This window comes from Heptranchias perlo, chromosome 10 (genome assembly GCF_035084215.1).
Source record: "Heptranchias perlo isolate sHepPer1 chromosome 10, sHepPer1.hap1, whole genome shotgun sequence".
NCBI lineage: Eukaryota > Metazoa > Chordata > Chondrichthyes > Hexanchiformes > Hexanchidae > Heptranchias > Heptranchias perlo.
Genome location: NC_090334.1, coordinates 23,117,383 through 23,134,963, shown reverse-complemented (window position 1 = coordinate 23,134,963; position 17,581 = coordinate 23,117,383). Strand labels below are relative to the sequence as shown.

General features: G+C 43.6%; 1 protein-coding gene across 6 annotated transcripts in view; it reads right to left on the bottom strand.

Moving 5' to 3' along the window:
- Nucleotides 1–3,481: 3,481 nt before the first annotated feature.
- The window catches only part of LOC137326342 (alpha-(1,6)-fucosyltransferase), a 707,679-nt gene continuing 693,579 nt past the window's right edge, over nt 3,482–17,581 (bottom strand). For all 6 annotated transcript variants that reach the window (XM_067991334.1, XM_067991337.1, XM_067991336.1 and 3 more), the window contains one exon: nt 3,482–4,390. In XM_067991334.1, the coding sequence (XP_067847435.1) occupies nt 4,061–4,390 (330 nt within the window). In that variant the 3' untranslated portion in view covers nt 3,482–4,060. The remainder of the gene's footprint in view (nt 4,391–17,581) is intronic.

Genomic DNA, 17,581 nt, shown 5'->3' with positions numbered 1-17,581 from the left:
CCATGGGACTATTAAAAAAAAACAATAGCATGTCTGTCAAACTAGAATTGTGAAGTTTTTTTGGGGACAGCAATTTATTTGCTTGGAATATACTTTCATTTTTTTTTAAAAGGAACATTTCTATTATAAATAATTATTACATTTGAAAATCTGTTGAATAGAAATGTTTGCGTAGGGATTCTCCACAAGATCAGTGAGTTTATTCAGCTGGTTAGGGGGAGATGAGAGTTGGAGTAGACAATCATTTTACAAGGCCAAGTTATGGATATAAATATTCCAACCAAAAGGTAACCCAGTAATTGCGCATGGATTGCATAAACAGAAATGTTTCAAACTTAGCTAGTTAAGACAGTGAGTATCATAGAATCATAGAATCATAGAAGTTACAACATGGAAACAGGCCCTTCGGCCCAACATGTCCATGTCGCCCAGTTTATACCACTAAGCTAGTCCCAGTTGCCTGCAATTGGCCCATATCCCTCGATACCCATCTTCCCCATGTAACTGTCCAAATGCTTTTTAAAAGACAAAATTGTACCCGCCTCTACTACTGCCTCTGGCAGCTCGTTCCAGACACTCACCACCCTTTGAGTGAAAAAATTGCCCCTCTGGATCCTTTTGTATCTCTCCCCTCTCACCTTAAATCTGTGCCCCCTCGTTATAGACTCCCCTACCTTTGGGAAAAGATTTTGACTATCGACCTTATCTATGCCCCTCATTATTTTATAGACTTCTATAAGATCACCCCTTAACCTCCTACTCTCCAGGGAATAAAGTCCCAGTCTGTCTAACCTCTCCCTGTAAGTCAAACCATCAAGTCCCGGTAGCATCCTAGTAAATCTTTTCTGCACTCTTTCTAGTTTAATAATATCCTTTCTATAATAGGGTGACCAGAACTGTACACAGTACTCCAAGTGTGGCCTCACCAATGCCCTGTACAACTTCAGCAAGACATCCCAACTCCTGCATTCAATGTTCTGACCAATGAAACCAAGCATGCTGAATGCCTTCTTCACCACCCTATCCACCTGTGACTCCACTTTCAAGGAGCTATGAATCTGTACTCCTAGATCTCTTTGTTCTATAACTCTCCCCAACGCCCTACCATTAACGGAGTAGGTCCTGGCCCGATTCGATCTACCAAAATGCATCACCTCACATTTATCTAAATTAAACTCCATCTGCCATTCATCGGCCCACTGGCCCAATTTATCAAGATCCCGTTGCAATCCTAGATAACCTTCTTCACTGTCCACAATGCCACCAATCTTGGTGTCATCTGCAAACTTACTAACCATGCCTCCTAAATTCTCATCCAAATCATTAATATAAATAACAAATAACAGCGGACCCAGCACCGATCCCTGAGGCACACCGCTGGACACAGGCATCCAGTTTGAAAAACAACCCTCGACAACCACCCTCTGTCTTCTGTCGTCAAGCCAATTTTGTATCCAATTGGCTACCTCACCTTGGATCCCATGAGATTTAACCTTATGTAACAACCTACCATGCGGTACCTTGTCAAATGCTTTGCTGAAGTCCATGTAGACCACGTCTACTGCACAGCCCTCATCTATCTTCTTGGTTACCCCTTCAAAAAACTCAATCAAATTCGTGAGACATGATTTTCCTCTCACAAAACCATGCTGACTGTTCCTAATCAGTCCCTGCCTCTCCAAATGCCTGTAGATTCTGTCCCTCAGAATACCCTCTAACAACTTACCCACTACAGATGTCAGGCTCACTGGTCTGTAGTTCCCAGGCTTTTCCCTGCCGCCCTTCTTAAACAAAGGCACAACATTTGCTACCCTCCAATCTTCAGGCACCTCACCTGTAGCGGTGGATGATTCAAATATCTCTGCTAGGGGACCCGCAATTTCCTCCCTAACCTCCCATAACGTCCTGGGATACATTTCATCAGGTCCCGGAGATTTATCTACCTTGATGCGCGTTAAGACTTCCAGCACCTCCCTCTCTGTAATATGTACACTCCTCAAGACATCACTATTTATTTCCCCAAGTTCCCTAACATCCATGCCTTTCTCAACCGTAAATACCGATGTGAAATATTCATTCAGGATCTCACCCATCTCTTGTGGTTCCGCACATAGATGACCTTGTTGATCCTTAAGAGGCCCTACTCTCTCCCTAGTTACCCTTTTGCCCTTTATGTATTTGTAGAAGCTCTTTGGATTCACCTTTGCCTGATCTGCCAAAGCAATCTCATATCCCCTTTTTGCCCTCCTGATTTCTCTCTTAACTCTACTCCGCCAATCTCTATACTCTTCAAGGGATCCACTTGATCCCAGCTGCCTATGCATGTCATATGCCTCCTTCTTATTTTTGACTAGTGCCTCAATCTCCCGAGTCATCCAAGGTTCCCTACTTCTACCAGCCTTGCCCTTCACTTTATAAGGAATGTGCTTACCCTGAACCCTGGTTAACACACTTTTGAAAGCCTCCCACTTACCAGACGTCCCTTTGCCTGCCAACAGACTCTCCCAATCAACTTCTGAAAGTTCCTGTCTAATACCATCAAAATTGGCCTTTCCCCAATTTAGAATTTTTAACTTTTGGGCCAGACCTATCCTTCTCCATAGCTATCTTAAAACTAATGGAATTATGATCACTGGTCCCAAAGTGATCCCTCACTAACACTTCTGTCACCTGCCCTTCCTTATTTCCCAAGAGGAGGTCAAGTTTTGCCCCCTCTCTAGTCGGGCCATCCATTGAGCTATACATAACAGGTAGGCCCTGGATTTGATCTCCAGTCTCTGCTGAGTTTGCTGATCTCAGCCTGGGCAGAGGCAGGAGTGCGACAATTGACATAAGCTGCCCTGAGCTCGGGAGTGGAATATCATCCAGGGTTCCTGCTCCTGATCATTATCTAGTGACCTTTGCTGGAACACTGCATGTGTAGGCAGGATTGGGCTTGGCTGTGATCGAATAGCTATCCAACGCTCATTGTCACGGCTCAAACATAAAGAATGGTTACCTGGGCAAGATAGTGGCATGCAACCAGAACCTGTCGAGCTGTACTCCAAAAAGCAGCCAGGCGCTTCAGGAGAACAGATTTTGACGTGCAATTTTTATCCTCTTTAATCATAATTTCCCCAGAAAACACAAAAGAAGCTGTAGGAATGCCAACTCTAGTGCAGCCATCCAAAAAATCTTCTCCATAAAATGATTCTGCACCAGGTTGTTTTACATTTAATGTTGATTTTTTTTTAAAAAAGAACCGTAAAGCATCTTATTCTTGAGATCAGACGTCACAGAATTCTGGACTTATTAATCGAATAACCAGTGACAAGATAACCAATCATGTTAACAGTTGTGAGCTGAGGAATATACAGTTTGAGAAAACTAAGTTGTTAAAATATTGGAGATCACAAATGGTCAGGTGTTTTGCAGCGTAATATTACAGTCAAACCCTACCCTACCCCGAACCACACTATCAACAAAGATGAAAAACTCTGGCTTAACTGGATTCAATTAGATTTATTTATTTTTGTTATCAAAGACAATGTCTGGAAACATTATGTATTAAAGATTCTGTCCATGATTTTGCTTTTACAAAAAACTGTGAAATGAGGATGCACACTTGATTATTCAGACTCACTCTTCATTGCCCCTTGGAAACGAAAAACTCCATCAGTTCTTGAGAAAATGAGATCTTTAGAACAGGCTGTGGAATGGATTAAATCTTTGTGATCAAATCTCTTGTGTCTGATAAGTTCAACTTCCTAGTTTCAAGGTAGCAGTTCAAATACACCTCAGTGCTAATTCTGGGCATGGTTCTTCCAGAAGGTTAAAGGTTGAAGAGTGTTAGGCACCATGATTGGACACACATTTGCTCATGCTCTAACCTGCACAACAGGGCAGTGTCAATCACTGAGGATTACAGTGAATTAATGGCAGACAACCAAACACGATCAACAGTAGGATGATGGAAGGAGACATATGCATCTGCAGAGACCATAAAGTTTAAAAAAAAAGTTGGCTGGATTTCAGATTTATGGCAAGATACATTCACCGAGGCTGTGGAGTGTCTCAGCAGCTACTGTGGCTTCTCATTGTCAGCCTCCGGGTAGGTTGGGTACTTAACTGTCTCAATGTTTTCCTTCACTTTGTATGATGGGTACAAGCCTGTTCGCCCAACTTTTCTATTGACACCTTTGGAATAACCATCCCAGTGGTTGCCAGCCACTCCAATCAGATCTCCAGGCTCTAAGGGAATTTCTTCCGGAGTCTGTGGTTTGTGAGGGTAAATTGCAATCTGATTGTGTGCGTTCTGCCCACCAAAGTAGTAGATGTCATCCAGAGAACGGAAATAGGCTGAAGCATCTGGGTGTAACGTCTGCATGATCTCATATGCCACACGACAAACCTGGGAAGCAGAAACAGAGATTAATTGTTCCGACTACTCCATTAAAAGCTGTGCTGCTTGATAGCACAAACAATGAACATGTTTTGCACTTCATTTGTTATGTGTTTAAATTCACTTGGCATCTTAAAGGAAGATTCAGTTTGGATATTCGTCCTGGAAAAAATGACAAAATATATCCAACGTTAGATGTACTTCATTGGAGCTCAGAGATCTCATCCTATGGTGCCAGTGTTCAGTAGTGGTAACTTCAACAATGCAAAAAATCCTGTATGTTATGGACCAAGAGGAATGGTGTTAATTCAAAGTAATAAAAAAAAATCCAATGAAGTGAATTCCTAGTAAAAACTCGTGCCAAATGTTCATAGACCTGTCAGTATTAGACGGCATCATGCGTTAGAACCATTAACTTTTTAGTTGTGTGTCCAGGGTTTGAACCCAGCCCCAAACTGATAGCATTGAATTCTACAGTCTCTACTTGTAAACTCACTCCCGGGTATCCGTTATTGCCTACGCAAGTATAGACTGCACATGAAACGTCCCAGTAAACAGCTGTAGATTACTCATCGATGAATCACAAACACTAAAGGGGAGATTTTCCTCTCTGGGCATTTACTGGATCTCCTGTTAGGAAGAGGGTGGAAACATTTTTCCTACTCCGGGCCAACTGGTTGTAGTTATTTGCAGGCAGAACCTCCTGCCATCAAGCTGGCAATTTTCAGAAAAGTATTTTTCAAAGCAACATCAAGTGAAAGCAAAAAATAATATTGGTAGTAATTAAATCTAGGGGACAGTACAAGACTACATCTTGTATGACAGCATTGCAGTGTTTGTACATAGCCAAACAAGCAATAATTCCAGTATCACAATCTGTATGTTTTTCAGTTGAAGTTTGACGACAAACTTGAGACATTAGTGAGAAAAACAATGGGGAACAATCCCGAAGGGAGAGGATATATATTGTCAATCTACTTGATTCAATCTGAATTTCAACTGGAACTGAAATCTTTAATCATAGTGAAACGCCAGGACCAAGAGCCACTCAAAAGAATGAGCGCCAGCCAATAGCTGTCAGAAGCACCACATACATCAGAGGAGCAAGGCTCTGCCACGGGAAGGCCTGAGCTGCCAGGTCTAAACCATATTACCCTGCAACAATGGATTTGGGGACATTTTCCTTGAAAGGTGCTATTTTAAAATAGCACTTTTGTGGCATGAGTACTTTGAACTTTGAACAAAGTACCGCCCCTCCCCCCCTCACACAGCATTGTTTCATCATTAGATGGAAAGTTTTTAGTCACCTATCCTAATGTCTCTTTCTTTGGCTTGGTGTCAATTTTTGTCCGATTACACTCCTGTGAAGCACCTTGGGACATTATACTACGTTAAGGGTGCTATATAAATGCAAGTTGTTGTTGATTTCCATAGTGATCTGCTCTTGTTCTTTAGCGGAGATGGACGAACTGTGAATTTGGCTTTTCCCTTTAAAGATGACAACCCGTTAAATGCTTGTTTGATCTTCACTGATCTTCACTGAACCAATGGTCGTGATTTCTTTATTAGCATTTCTCTGACAACTTTACTTGCTTTATTCCACTGCAAGAGAGATCTTGTCAGAGAAGTTGAAGGCTTATTTGAAGTTGAAAGCTTGCTTTGCTACTGTATTGACTATTTGAACATTAATCTGAGTTTCCTGGATGCTTGCTAATATTCCCACTGGGGAGATACCAAGCATCCATTCACCATTCATTGCTCCTTAACATCTACATTCTAGGGTCTATAAACTTAGTTTAAGCTGTCCCGAACACTCCTTGCAGGTGAAACAGCGATTTACTGTACTTCTTCCAACTTGGTATATTGTATTTGCTGCTCACAATGGGGTCTCCTCCACATTGGGGAGACCAAAGACAGATTGGGTGATTGCTTTGCTGAACACTTCTGTTCAGTCCACAAGAGTGACCCTGAGCTCCTGGTCAGTTGCCACTTTAATTCTCCATCCCACTCTGACCTCTCTGTCCTCTGCCTCTTACACCGTTCCAATGAAGCTCAACAGAAGCTCGAGGAACAGCACCTCATCTTTCGGTTAGGCACTTTACAACCTTCCGGCCTAAACAATGAATTCAACAACTTTAGATCATAACTACTGCTCCCATTTTTTTTGGACAGCAGGAGTTGGTAATGGTTCTGCTGTAACCATTTACACCTCCTCTGGGCCCATCTTTTGTTTCTTTACTTGTCCCATTATCACCCCCTTTTTGGCTTGCACCATCATCCCTTTTGTCATTTAATCACTCCTGCCCTCTACCCTCTTTCCTCCCCCCCACTTTTCCATGGAACTGTACTTGCTTAAAAACTGTTAAATTTCTAACTTCTTCCAGTTCTGACGAAAGGAAATTGACCTGAAATGTTGAGGTGAATTTTAACCCCCCCCATTGCGGGTGGGAGAGGGTTAGGGGGTTAAATCAGCAAATATGTGAAACCCGACCCCAACCCGCTGTGAACGTGCTAACTTCCGGTTTGACCGCGGTGGGTTTGGGGGGGCGGAGGAGTAACCTGCTCTGGAGAGGCCGGTCAGTGATTTTAATATTTAAATGAGGCTCCGTTCCTGATTTTTTTTTTTGGCAGCTAGTTAAATCAAACGATGGCCGGCCGGATTTCCCAGGGATCGGGAAAGCCAGCAGCTAAAGGCAGGTGGGAGCTGCTGGATCCAGCAGGTGAGTGCTTTTTAGAGCACTGCTTTAGGGCCAGGAGGAGCAGAAGTGCTTCCCCGAGCCCCTCAAACAAATCTTCTGCCGCGATCGGATGACCCCCACCGACTGGCGATGTTACCCGGCTGCAGCCTTCTATCGCTGGCTTTCCCACCCGGCAGCCGGCCACAGCCTGTCAGACGGGAAACGGAGTTAAAAAAATGATAATGATGTCCTGCCGTGCAGGTCCTCCATGTCCCCGGGATTTCCGGGTTTCCCCCGCGGCAAACACGCTCCCTCTCTGCCTCCCCGTAAATATCGGGGGCGATAACTCTGTTTCTCTCTCCACAGATACTGCCTGAACTGCTGACTGTTTCCAGCATTTTCTGTTTTTATTTGAGCTTTTCTGTGTGGTTGGCTTAAGTGGTGTAAATATTCTACTGCTTTTTAAATGACAACTGTATGTTTTGCCAAAAATAAAATCAGGTTTTATGAAGAGGCTGAGTGCACCAAGGACATTTACAGTTGAGGACATGCCAAAAAAATCTTGGTTTTGATTTCCTTTCAATTTGGAAATTGGGCAGTTTTGTGCAATCTTCCCACAAGCTGTAGTTGCAAAAAAGAAGCACTACTTCCAATAAAAAGACTCAAGCCATTTACCACTATTTTCATTCGAACAAAAGTGAAAGTCCACAAAATTTATATTCATCTGTACTGATCTTGTGTAATCCGAGCAACAGGGAACAATGAAGCTGCAGCAAAGCTTTCAATCTGAGGTGGTGTTCATTTCTCTGACGATAAACCATTGTGTTTAATGACCGTAAAACAAAACCATTTCTATCTCAACACATTTCAAAGCAGCTTAAAGGAAAATCCCAATTTGGTTATCCATTGCTGAATTTAGGTGCCCAGTGTATAAGCTGCGTTTACTTTCTTAAAGTCGTATATTACACAAAGCGTCCTGTAAGAAAATCAAAACGGGATTTTTCTACCCATAGATTGCTTTCCTCTGGGAATTTGCAGCCATTTTACTTGGTATGAGAAATGGGGCAGACTTGATTTGAAAAATCCGACTTGTCGGAACTGCCACAAACAGATTTTTGAATTTGTCACAAAAACAAATGGCCTGAAAAATCAGGAAAAACTCCATCAATTCTCGTGCATTTGTCATGAACTCTTTTACAGGAGAGGCTGTCTTTGAAAATATTCACTTGCCTCAATTAGACACAGATTAGTGAAGTGAGCATGACTGAGAAAAAAGTGTTGATGGAAGTGGTTTTGCAAATAGTTTAAAAGAAGTTCCAAATCTGATGACGTCACTGAGGACTGGTGTCAATAACCACAACAGACCTGCAATTATTTTCCACCATAGTTTCAGATTTGACAGTGAAAAGTTTTAAATCCATAAAATATCAATTGTGGAAGATGAGGCTATCTGTCAATGCCGGCAAAGAATTGATTTTTTGAGGGGGACTGGGGGAGGAATGGCTTTGTGGAATGCGGCAAATTATTTCCGAGCTTACAATAAAATACAGCACTATCTTTAAGAAGGTAGCAATGAGCAGGAGCCATTCAATCTTTACAGCTCATTGCAATCACTCTTAGGACACTCACTAATCATTCATCATTTCCCTCCTTCCCATAAGCTCTACTTCTGCCGAGACAGGAAAGTGTCCAATTCCTGAAAGAATGCTTTACCTGGGTCGACACTTACTGTGCTGGCATGTCGCAGTATGCGTGAACGTGCAAGGCCACCAATTATTTCTAATGCATCCATGGCCCCGATATTTACGGGGAGGGGGGAGGGGGGAGGGTGCAGCTGCGGCCGAAAACGGCCGAAGAACCCAGCAAGGCCGGGGACGCGGAGGCCCTGCCGATCTTAATGACAGGGACTCATTAACATCCTGTAGCTCCTTCTCCCACCCAGCAGCCGGCCCAAATGGACAGCCTGGCTGGCGGTCGGGAGGGAAGATTAACGGCAGGAGGCCACAGCCGGGGGCTGATGGGGACGGTCCCCAGCACTCGGGAAGTAGGGGGGACATCGGCAATTGGAGTGGAGTTGGGGGGCGAGACTGGAGATCAGGAAGGCTGGGGAGAGGCTGGAGATCAGGCCTGGGGTGGGGTTGGTGAGGTGACCGATTGGGGATGGGGGATGCCGAATGCTTCCTTGAGGGGTTGGGGGGGCACTCCAGCTCCTCCTGGCCCACAAGGAGTGTTGAAAGAGGTACTTACCTTGTGAAGCTGACAGCTCCCACCTTCCTTTCACTGCCGAGTTTTCCAACCTCTGGGAAACCCGTGCAGCAGCAGTAAATTTCAAATCGGGCTCTCAATTCCATTACATAAGAACATAAGAAATAGGAGCAGGAGTAGGCCATACGACCCTTCGAGCCTGCTCCACCATTCGATAAGATCATGGCTGATCTTTGACCTCAACTCCACTTTCCCGCCTAATCCCCATATCCATTGGTTCCCCGAGAGTCCAAAAATCTATCTATCTCAGTCTTGAATATATTCAATGACTGAGCATCCACAGCCCTCTGGGGTAGAGAATCCAAAGATTCATAACCCTCTGAGTGAAGAAATTTCTCCTTATCTCAGTCTTAAATGGCCGACCCCTTATCCTGAGACTATGCCCCCTCGTTCTTCACTCGCCTGCCAGAGGAAACAACCTCTCAGCATCTACCCTGTCGAGCCCCCTCAGAACCTGATATGTTTCAATGAGGTCACCTCTCATTCTTCTAAACTCCAAAGAGTACAGGCCCATTCTACTTAGTCTCTCCTCAAAGGACAATCCTCTCATCCAAGGAATCAATCTAAGAACATTGTAGGAGCCCGATTTAAATATGTTAATAAGCTTCCTGCCTCTGCCCTGATATCCGCCAGCGTAAAAATGGCGATGGGCGCATGCGCAGGGGGTTGGTGTCGCGTTCAGCACATTTCACTTTTTAACCCACGCATCCCCCCCACCACCCCCCCCCTCTCCTGCCCGTTGTCAGGGGGTTGATATTGAGGCCAATATTTCTGAATAGTGATTTTTCTGCTTCCAAGGTGTGCCAGGAAGATGCGAAAAGTTAGTGAAATCCCATTTCTAACATCGTTCAAGTAACTGGTTTGAAGTATCTGCAGCTTTCCCGAACTGTGGAAGTTGTTAAATTGAAACAATATTCAGCATCTTGCATTTAGAGCAAAAGAGTTTGCTGAGCTTTCAGGCAGCACTAATGAGAAAAGTTCTCCTTTCAGACAGAAGCATAACACTCCATGGAGCCTAGTTATACTTATACTGGCAATGCATGACTATTATTAACAAGTAGCAATTCAACTGCATTTAGCTGTTGGACAAAATGGTTTGTTTTACAGATTTCACATGCACTGACATATTGGTTCAATTTTAATTCTGGGCAGGGACACTGTACAACGATTTCTGTGCCAAAACATTGAAGGGAAACTGGGCCATTTATGGGTTTGGTTTAAACAGAAATCTCCTGTGTGCAGGAGGTACAGCTGGGCAACACAGTAAATGCTTACATAGCAAATGATGCGCAGTTGCCACATACAAATATTCAAAAGGAGCCCCCTCTCCAAAGGGAAGCTGTTTGGGTGGAAGGCTACTGGGAGATTGAGTCACTGTAGCGACAGTTTAGGTTTACAGAATTAGGGTCAGCTATGTAGACAGCTCCAGCATACCTGTTTTTATTGCTTAGGTGATAATGTTTCTTGAAAAGGAATCATTAATTAAGTTTCATGAAAGTCTGAGTTGAACTCTGATTTCTCAATGGTGCAATCCATTTTATGGAAATCTTCTGGTGTTACTTGCCAGAACACCCATTGGTGTGGAAAGGTCAAACATGACTTCAATTCGGCAAATCCCATTAGATCCAAGTTTGGTTCCAATGGATTCAGGAACAATAACACAGCTCATCTTTAGGCATTGCTTCAGAACCCCCAATTTAAATTCATTTTCTCTCTCCCTTCTGTTCCCTGACTTCTCAAAGATGCCTCCGGACCCCATGAAATCTCATGCCATCAGGTCAAACATGGGCAAGAAAACCTCCTGCTGATTACCATCTACCGTCCTCCCTCAGCTGATGAATCAGTCCTCCTCCATGTTGAACACCATTTGGAGGAAGTACTGAGGGTAGTAAGAGCACAGAACGTACTCTGGGTGGGGGACTTCAATGTCCATCACCAACAATGGCTTGGTAGCACCACTACTGACCGAGCTGGCCGAGTCCTGAAGGACATAGCTGCCAGACTGGGCCTGCGGCAGGTGGTGAGCGAACCAACACGAGGGAGAAACCTACTTGACCTCGTCCTCACCAATCTACCTGTCGCAGATGCATCTGTCCATGACAGTATTGGTAGGAGTGACCACCGCACACAGTCCTCGTGGAGATGAAGTCCCATCTTCGCACTGAGGACACCATCCAACGTGTTGTGTGGCACTATCACCGTGTTAAATGGGATAGATTCAGAACAGATCTAGCAGCTCAAAACTGGGCATCCATGAGACGCTGTGGGCCATCAGCAGCAGTAGAACTGTATTCCAGCACAATCTGTAACCTCATGGCCTGGCATATTCTTCACTCTACCATTACGAACAAGCCAGGGATCAACCCTGGTTCAATGAGGAGTGTAGAAGAGCATGCCAGGAGCAGCACCAGGCGTACCGAAAAATGAGGTGCCAACCTGGTGAAGCTACAACTCAGGGCTACATGCATGCTAAACAGCGGAAGCAACATGCTATAGACAGAGCTAAGCGATTCCACAACCAACAGATCAGATTAAAGTTCTGCAGACCTGCCACATCCAGTCATGAATGGTGGTGGACAATTAAACAACTAATGGGAGGAGAAGGCTCTGCAAACATCCCCATCCTCAATGATGGCGGAGTCCAGCACGTGAGTGCAAAAGACAAGGCTGAAGCATTTGCAACCATCTTCAGCCAGAAGTGCCGAGTGGACGATCCATCTCGGCCTCTTCCCGATATCCCCACCATCACAGAAGCCAGTCTTCAACCAATTCGATTCACTCTACGTGATATCAAGAAACGGCTGAGTGCACTGGACACAGCAAAGGCTCTGGGCCCCGACAGCATCCTGGATGTAGTGCTGAAGACTTGTGCTCCAGAATTAGCCGTGCCTCTAGCCAAACTGATCCAGCACAGCTACAATACTGGCATCTACCCGACAATATGGAAAATTGCCCAAGTATGCCCGGTCCACAAAAAGCAGGACAAATCCAATCCGGCCAATTACCGCCCCATCAGTCTACTCTCAATCATCAGCAAAGTGATGGAAGGTGTCGTCAACAGTGCTATCAAGCGGCACTTACTCACCAATAGCCTGCTCACTGATGCTCAGTTTGGGTTTCGCCAGGACCACTCGCCTCCAGAACTCATTACAGCCTTGGTCCAAACATGGACAAAAGAGCTGAATTCCAGAGGTGAGGTGAGAGTGACGGCCCTTGACATCAAGGCAGCATTTGACCGAGTGTGGCACCAAGGAGTCCTCGTAAAATTGAAGTCAATGGGAATCAGGGGGAAAACTCTCCAGTGGCTGAAGTCATACCTAGCACAAAGGAAGATGGTAGTGGTTGTTGGAGGCCAATCATCTCAGCCCCAGGACATTGCTGCAGGAGTTCCTCAGGGCAGTGTCCTAGGCCCAACCATCTTCAGCTGCTTCATCAGTGACCTTCCCTCCATCATAAGGTCAGAAATGGGGATGTTCGCTGATGATTGCACAGTGTTCAGTTCCATTCGCAACCCCTCAGATAATGAAGCAGTCTGTGCCCACATGCAGCAAGACCTGGACAACATCCGGGCTTGGGCTGATAAGTGGCAAGTAACATTCGCGCCAGACAAGTGCCAGGCAATGACCATCTCCAACAAGAGAGAGTCTAACCACCTCCTCTTGATATTCAATGGCATTACCATCGCCGAATCCCCCACCATCAACATCCTGGGGGGTCACCATTGACCAGAAACTTAACTGGACCAGCCATATAAATACTGTGGCTACAAGAGCAGGTCAGAGGCTGGGTATTCTGCGGCGAGTTACTCACCAAAGCCTTTCCACCATCTACAAGGCACAAGTCAGGAGTGCGATGGGCTACTCTCCACTTGCCTGCATGCGTGCAGCTCCAACAACACTCAAGAAGCTCGACACCATCCAGGACAAAGCAGCCCGCTTGATTGGTACCCCATCCACCACCCTGAACATTCACTCCCTTCACCACCAGCGCACTGTGGCTGCAGTGTGTACCATCCACAGGATGCACAGCAGCAACTCGCTAAGGCTTCTTCAACAGCACCTCCCAAACCCGCGACCACCTAGAAGGACAAGAACAGCAGGCACATGGGGACAACACCACCTGCACGTTCCCCTCCAAGTCACCCACCATCTCGACTTGGAAATATATCGCCGTTCCTTCATCGTCGCTGGGTCAAAATCCTGGAACTCCCTTCCTAACAGCACTGTGGGAGAACCTTCACCACACGGATTGCAGCGGTTCAAGAAGGCGGCTCACCACCACCTTCTCAAGGGCAATTAGGGATGGGCAGTAAATGCTGGCCTCGCCAGCGACGCCCACATCCCATGAACGAATAAAAAAAAAATCCTATGCTCTGCAATGGTCCCTGCTACTGGAGGTTGGGGAATTATGGATGTAAACGCACAGCCCATCTCTCTGTGCTGCAACAAGTGAACACACCTATCAGCCCACCTTGCAATCTCTTCGGAGTCAACACACTTGGAAGTTCTGTCAACTGTAGAAAATAATTAGACTGGAGTTTGCAGTCATGATGGCAATTTCTACATGAAAACTTAAAGGGGAGAGAATCATTATTAATTCTGATGCATGAACTACACCTCTTATAAGGAACTATTCAAGGTTCAATTTTTCTTATTTCATCAGTCAGGTCCCATTTATTCTCATTTTTTGCTTTGCACGATTGGGCCTCAGTTACGAAGTGGCAGACCTAATGTGTGGCTTTCAGTGTGTAGCTTCCACAGCCTTCGTGGCGTTAGGCTGCAAGTCATTGTATTAGTGTGAGCTACCTGATGTTCGAAGTGTAACTTAATTTATTTCCATGCAGCACCACGTTTAGGTTCTAATGGCTTTTCTTGTTTCTGGAGATTGCTTAATGAAAGGATTTATTTCAGTGTTGGTTAACTTCGACCCACTGCTGAATAATTATTGTACCTTCATGTTTCTTCAATTCTCCGCGTGTCATCTTCCGAGAGAAAGTTTACAATTGATTTGGTTGGAAAAATGATTTGGGGACTTAGCAGGTGAAGCTGCCTGTCAGCGTAGAACGAGAGCAAGTGCAAGGAGTATGAGAGGATATGCTAATGTCCAAGGATGAAAAGATGGGCATATGTTATAACTTATAGGAAATCTGATAAATTTCAGGAAAAAAATACCTCAAACGTGCCGCACCACAAAGCTCTCTGATATTAGTACCCTTTTTATTGATACGATACATACAACTTACAGTTGCCCCAAATAAAATGCCGTCTACATAGCCAACCCTTCACAATACTCTCCAAAATACCAAATCTGATACAGTACCTGCTGCTTGTAGCTTTGTAAACAGAAGGACATCCTGTCTAAACACATCTGCAGGGTCTACTTTACAACAATGGCTTCAAAAAGTACTCCATTGGCTGTGATGCGCTTTGGGACGTCCTGAGGTCGTGAAAGGAGCTTACATAAATCCAAATTCTTTCTTTCTTTACTTTATCCAAATCAAGACACCAATTCATTTACTTGGAGCATGCGCTCTACGTCAGCACCATTGTACCAAACGACCGACACAGACTGGATGGAGTCTTTGTTATATGTTCTGTATAATGAAATTCGTTGAAATGGCTTTGATTCAGATTGAGAGTTTCAAAAATAAAAATCAGTTTTGAAGTAAAACTGAAACGAGAAATACAAAAATTAGGTCCCAGGTTCAATTCTATCAGGGCAGTTGGGGATTCAGCCTCCCTCTGCAAGCGAGGTTAAAATCAGTAAGGTTCATCATCCTGCTGATATCCACTGACCACTACTTGATCTTGTACGCAATTGGAGACCAGTTGAGGATATGATCAGATTTGGCTGTGATTACCATGACAACATTCACAGTCTCGGTTCACACATTGGGCACCTCAGGGTGCCAGGCACCCATGAAACCATATTCCAGCAAGAGAGGAGGAAAAAATTGGCCAAACAAAAGTGACTGAAGCTACGTCTCATGAGATTGTTGCCCGATATAGCACAATCTCTGATATAACATGCGTTGTTTACAATCAAAACTGATTTTTATTTGAATTAAGACCATAGAAATTCTCAATCTGAATCAAAGCCATTTCAATGAATTTCATTTTACAGAACATACATCGACCTATAGAGTAATCCATAAAATCCTTTTTGAAGAAGCCCTTTGTCTGCATATGTTCCTTTTGTGTTTCCCAAGACAGCCCTTTTGAGAGTATATATTTTATATTCAAATATTTTCTCAGACCTGGCAGGAATATTGGTGTCATATTTCATTCCTTTTCGGTAGTTGTATTTCTAAAGAATGAAATATGTGGTTTTGAAGATTTCTTCAATGAGGATTGACATAAATATGTCATGAAGAGCCGCAAATCTTATGCTCTCATGGAGTTCAGTTCAGTGTTACTGACAGCAAATAACTATTCTGCAGCTATTCCCCTCGCGTCTTCATTAATTTACTCACTTTTCCTGAATTTAATTTAGTCACCTGTTTTAAATTTGTAATTTAAGAAACTTCAAACATGATTAAAGACTGCTGCAATTCTTGACTTCACAAGATCATCAAATGACTTGTATCACATGTGCGTACCATGCACTGTGAATAAATTATCAGCACTGCCATGCTGTTAAACTACTTCAATGCAGCTTCGAGTACTTTTTCTTCAACCATCTACTATGGTTTCGGGTTTTCGTGTAACATTTTCTCATTCAATGGCCAGATGACAAATTGTGGCAGTGCAGTGTACCCTTTATGATCCAAAATCTGTGCCTTTTCGTTTCCTGCCCTAGAAGAGTTTATGGACCCGGGGATTAACACATTATCCCACTTACAGTACTTGTGCTGGATTAAAAGGTAGGCTCATGCGACACTCTCATACTCACTTTAGATAAGATGAAAATGTTGAGCACATCAGAGATTTGATGGGCTAAATACACTTTCTAACTGAAGCCCGTTCACACAAAAAAAATAGCCAATTAGATGACTACGAGAGTAGAAGACAAGTCTGATTTCTAATATACAGTTCATCCGAGCTGTCGCCAGCCCTACTGCAGCAGTTAGAATAGTCTCATGCAATAAAACAATGGTCTTTAGTAGCGTAAGGTGAATGCTAACAATCCAAATTTCTTAGCCCTTTGATAATAGAATGTCATTTTGAGCTATATCCTTTAGCAAGCAGCGTCATGCGTCATCCATAAGCCTCACAGATCTTTTAAGCTTGAACAGCCTCCAGAACCCAGTAGGAACTGAAGCATCTGCGGCTACATCCTGCTTTTATCTGCTTAATTTCTTCGAAGAAGATGACTAATTCTAAAGATATTAGAAAGCAAAAATGCAATGGAGTAATATTTGAAAGTTTTCGGACAATCTACTGCCACTTTCACAAACACCAATTTGCCAGTTCAACATAACCACATTTGAAGTGGAAATTACACAATGATAAAATCCGTGACACCTGGAAAGTACATGATGTGGTATTTATACTTGCCACTTTAATTTAACTAATTAATTTAATTCACAAGAACAAAGGCAACTAAACGCCTCTGAAATAAAAGAAAGAATTTAATTAACACTAACACAAAGCAGCACATATATCTCAATTTGTGGCATCTTCCACAGGCTATAATTCTTCACCAAGCTTTTATTCATTGTATTAATATACAAGTACGGGAATGGGATCTTTTTTTCAAAAATGCAGATAATGGCTTGCAGATCACTTGCCCAAGGCAATTACAATCAAATACTTTTTGATTATGCTGATATAATTCCACATATAAATCATGGTGAAGAACATTAAACACAAAACATGTTCATACATATTAAAAATGAAGCATTAGTGTGTGAACACATGGTGGCCTGGAGAAGTGGGCACAGATTTCCACTCCAGAGTTCTTGATGTTAACCTACTGTGATAAGGGATATGAACAAGGGAAAAGTCATTAGATACTCAATCCTAAGCTGTTCTAGTGCATCTCCTGGTTAGTTCAAACTAATTTTGGGGAAGGATGAGGTGCAGGTCAGTCACGAGATCTTTACCTTCTCAGCTGGTATGCAGTTGAGGACAACCAGAGGAGGGCAAAGTGGGACAAGTAAATAGTGAGTAAACACCCTGAAAAAACATATTAAAATATTTAAACTGATTTTTTGAACCATATTAGCATATTTATAGGACTATAATTATCACCAGTTAAACATGTCGGACCAAGAGGGTCCTTCTATTGGGCCACCTAGAAAGAGGGTTTTCTTAGC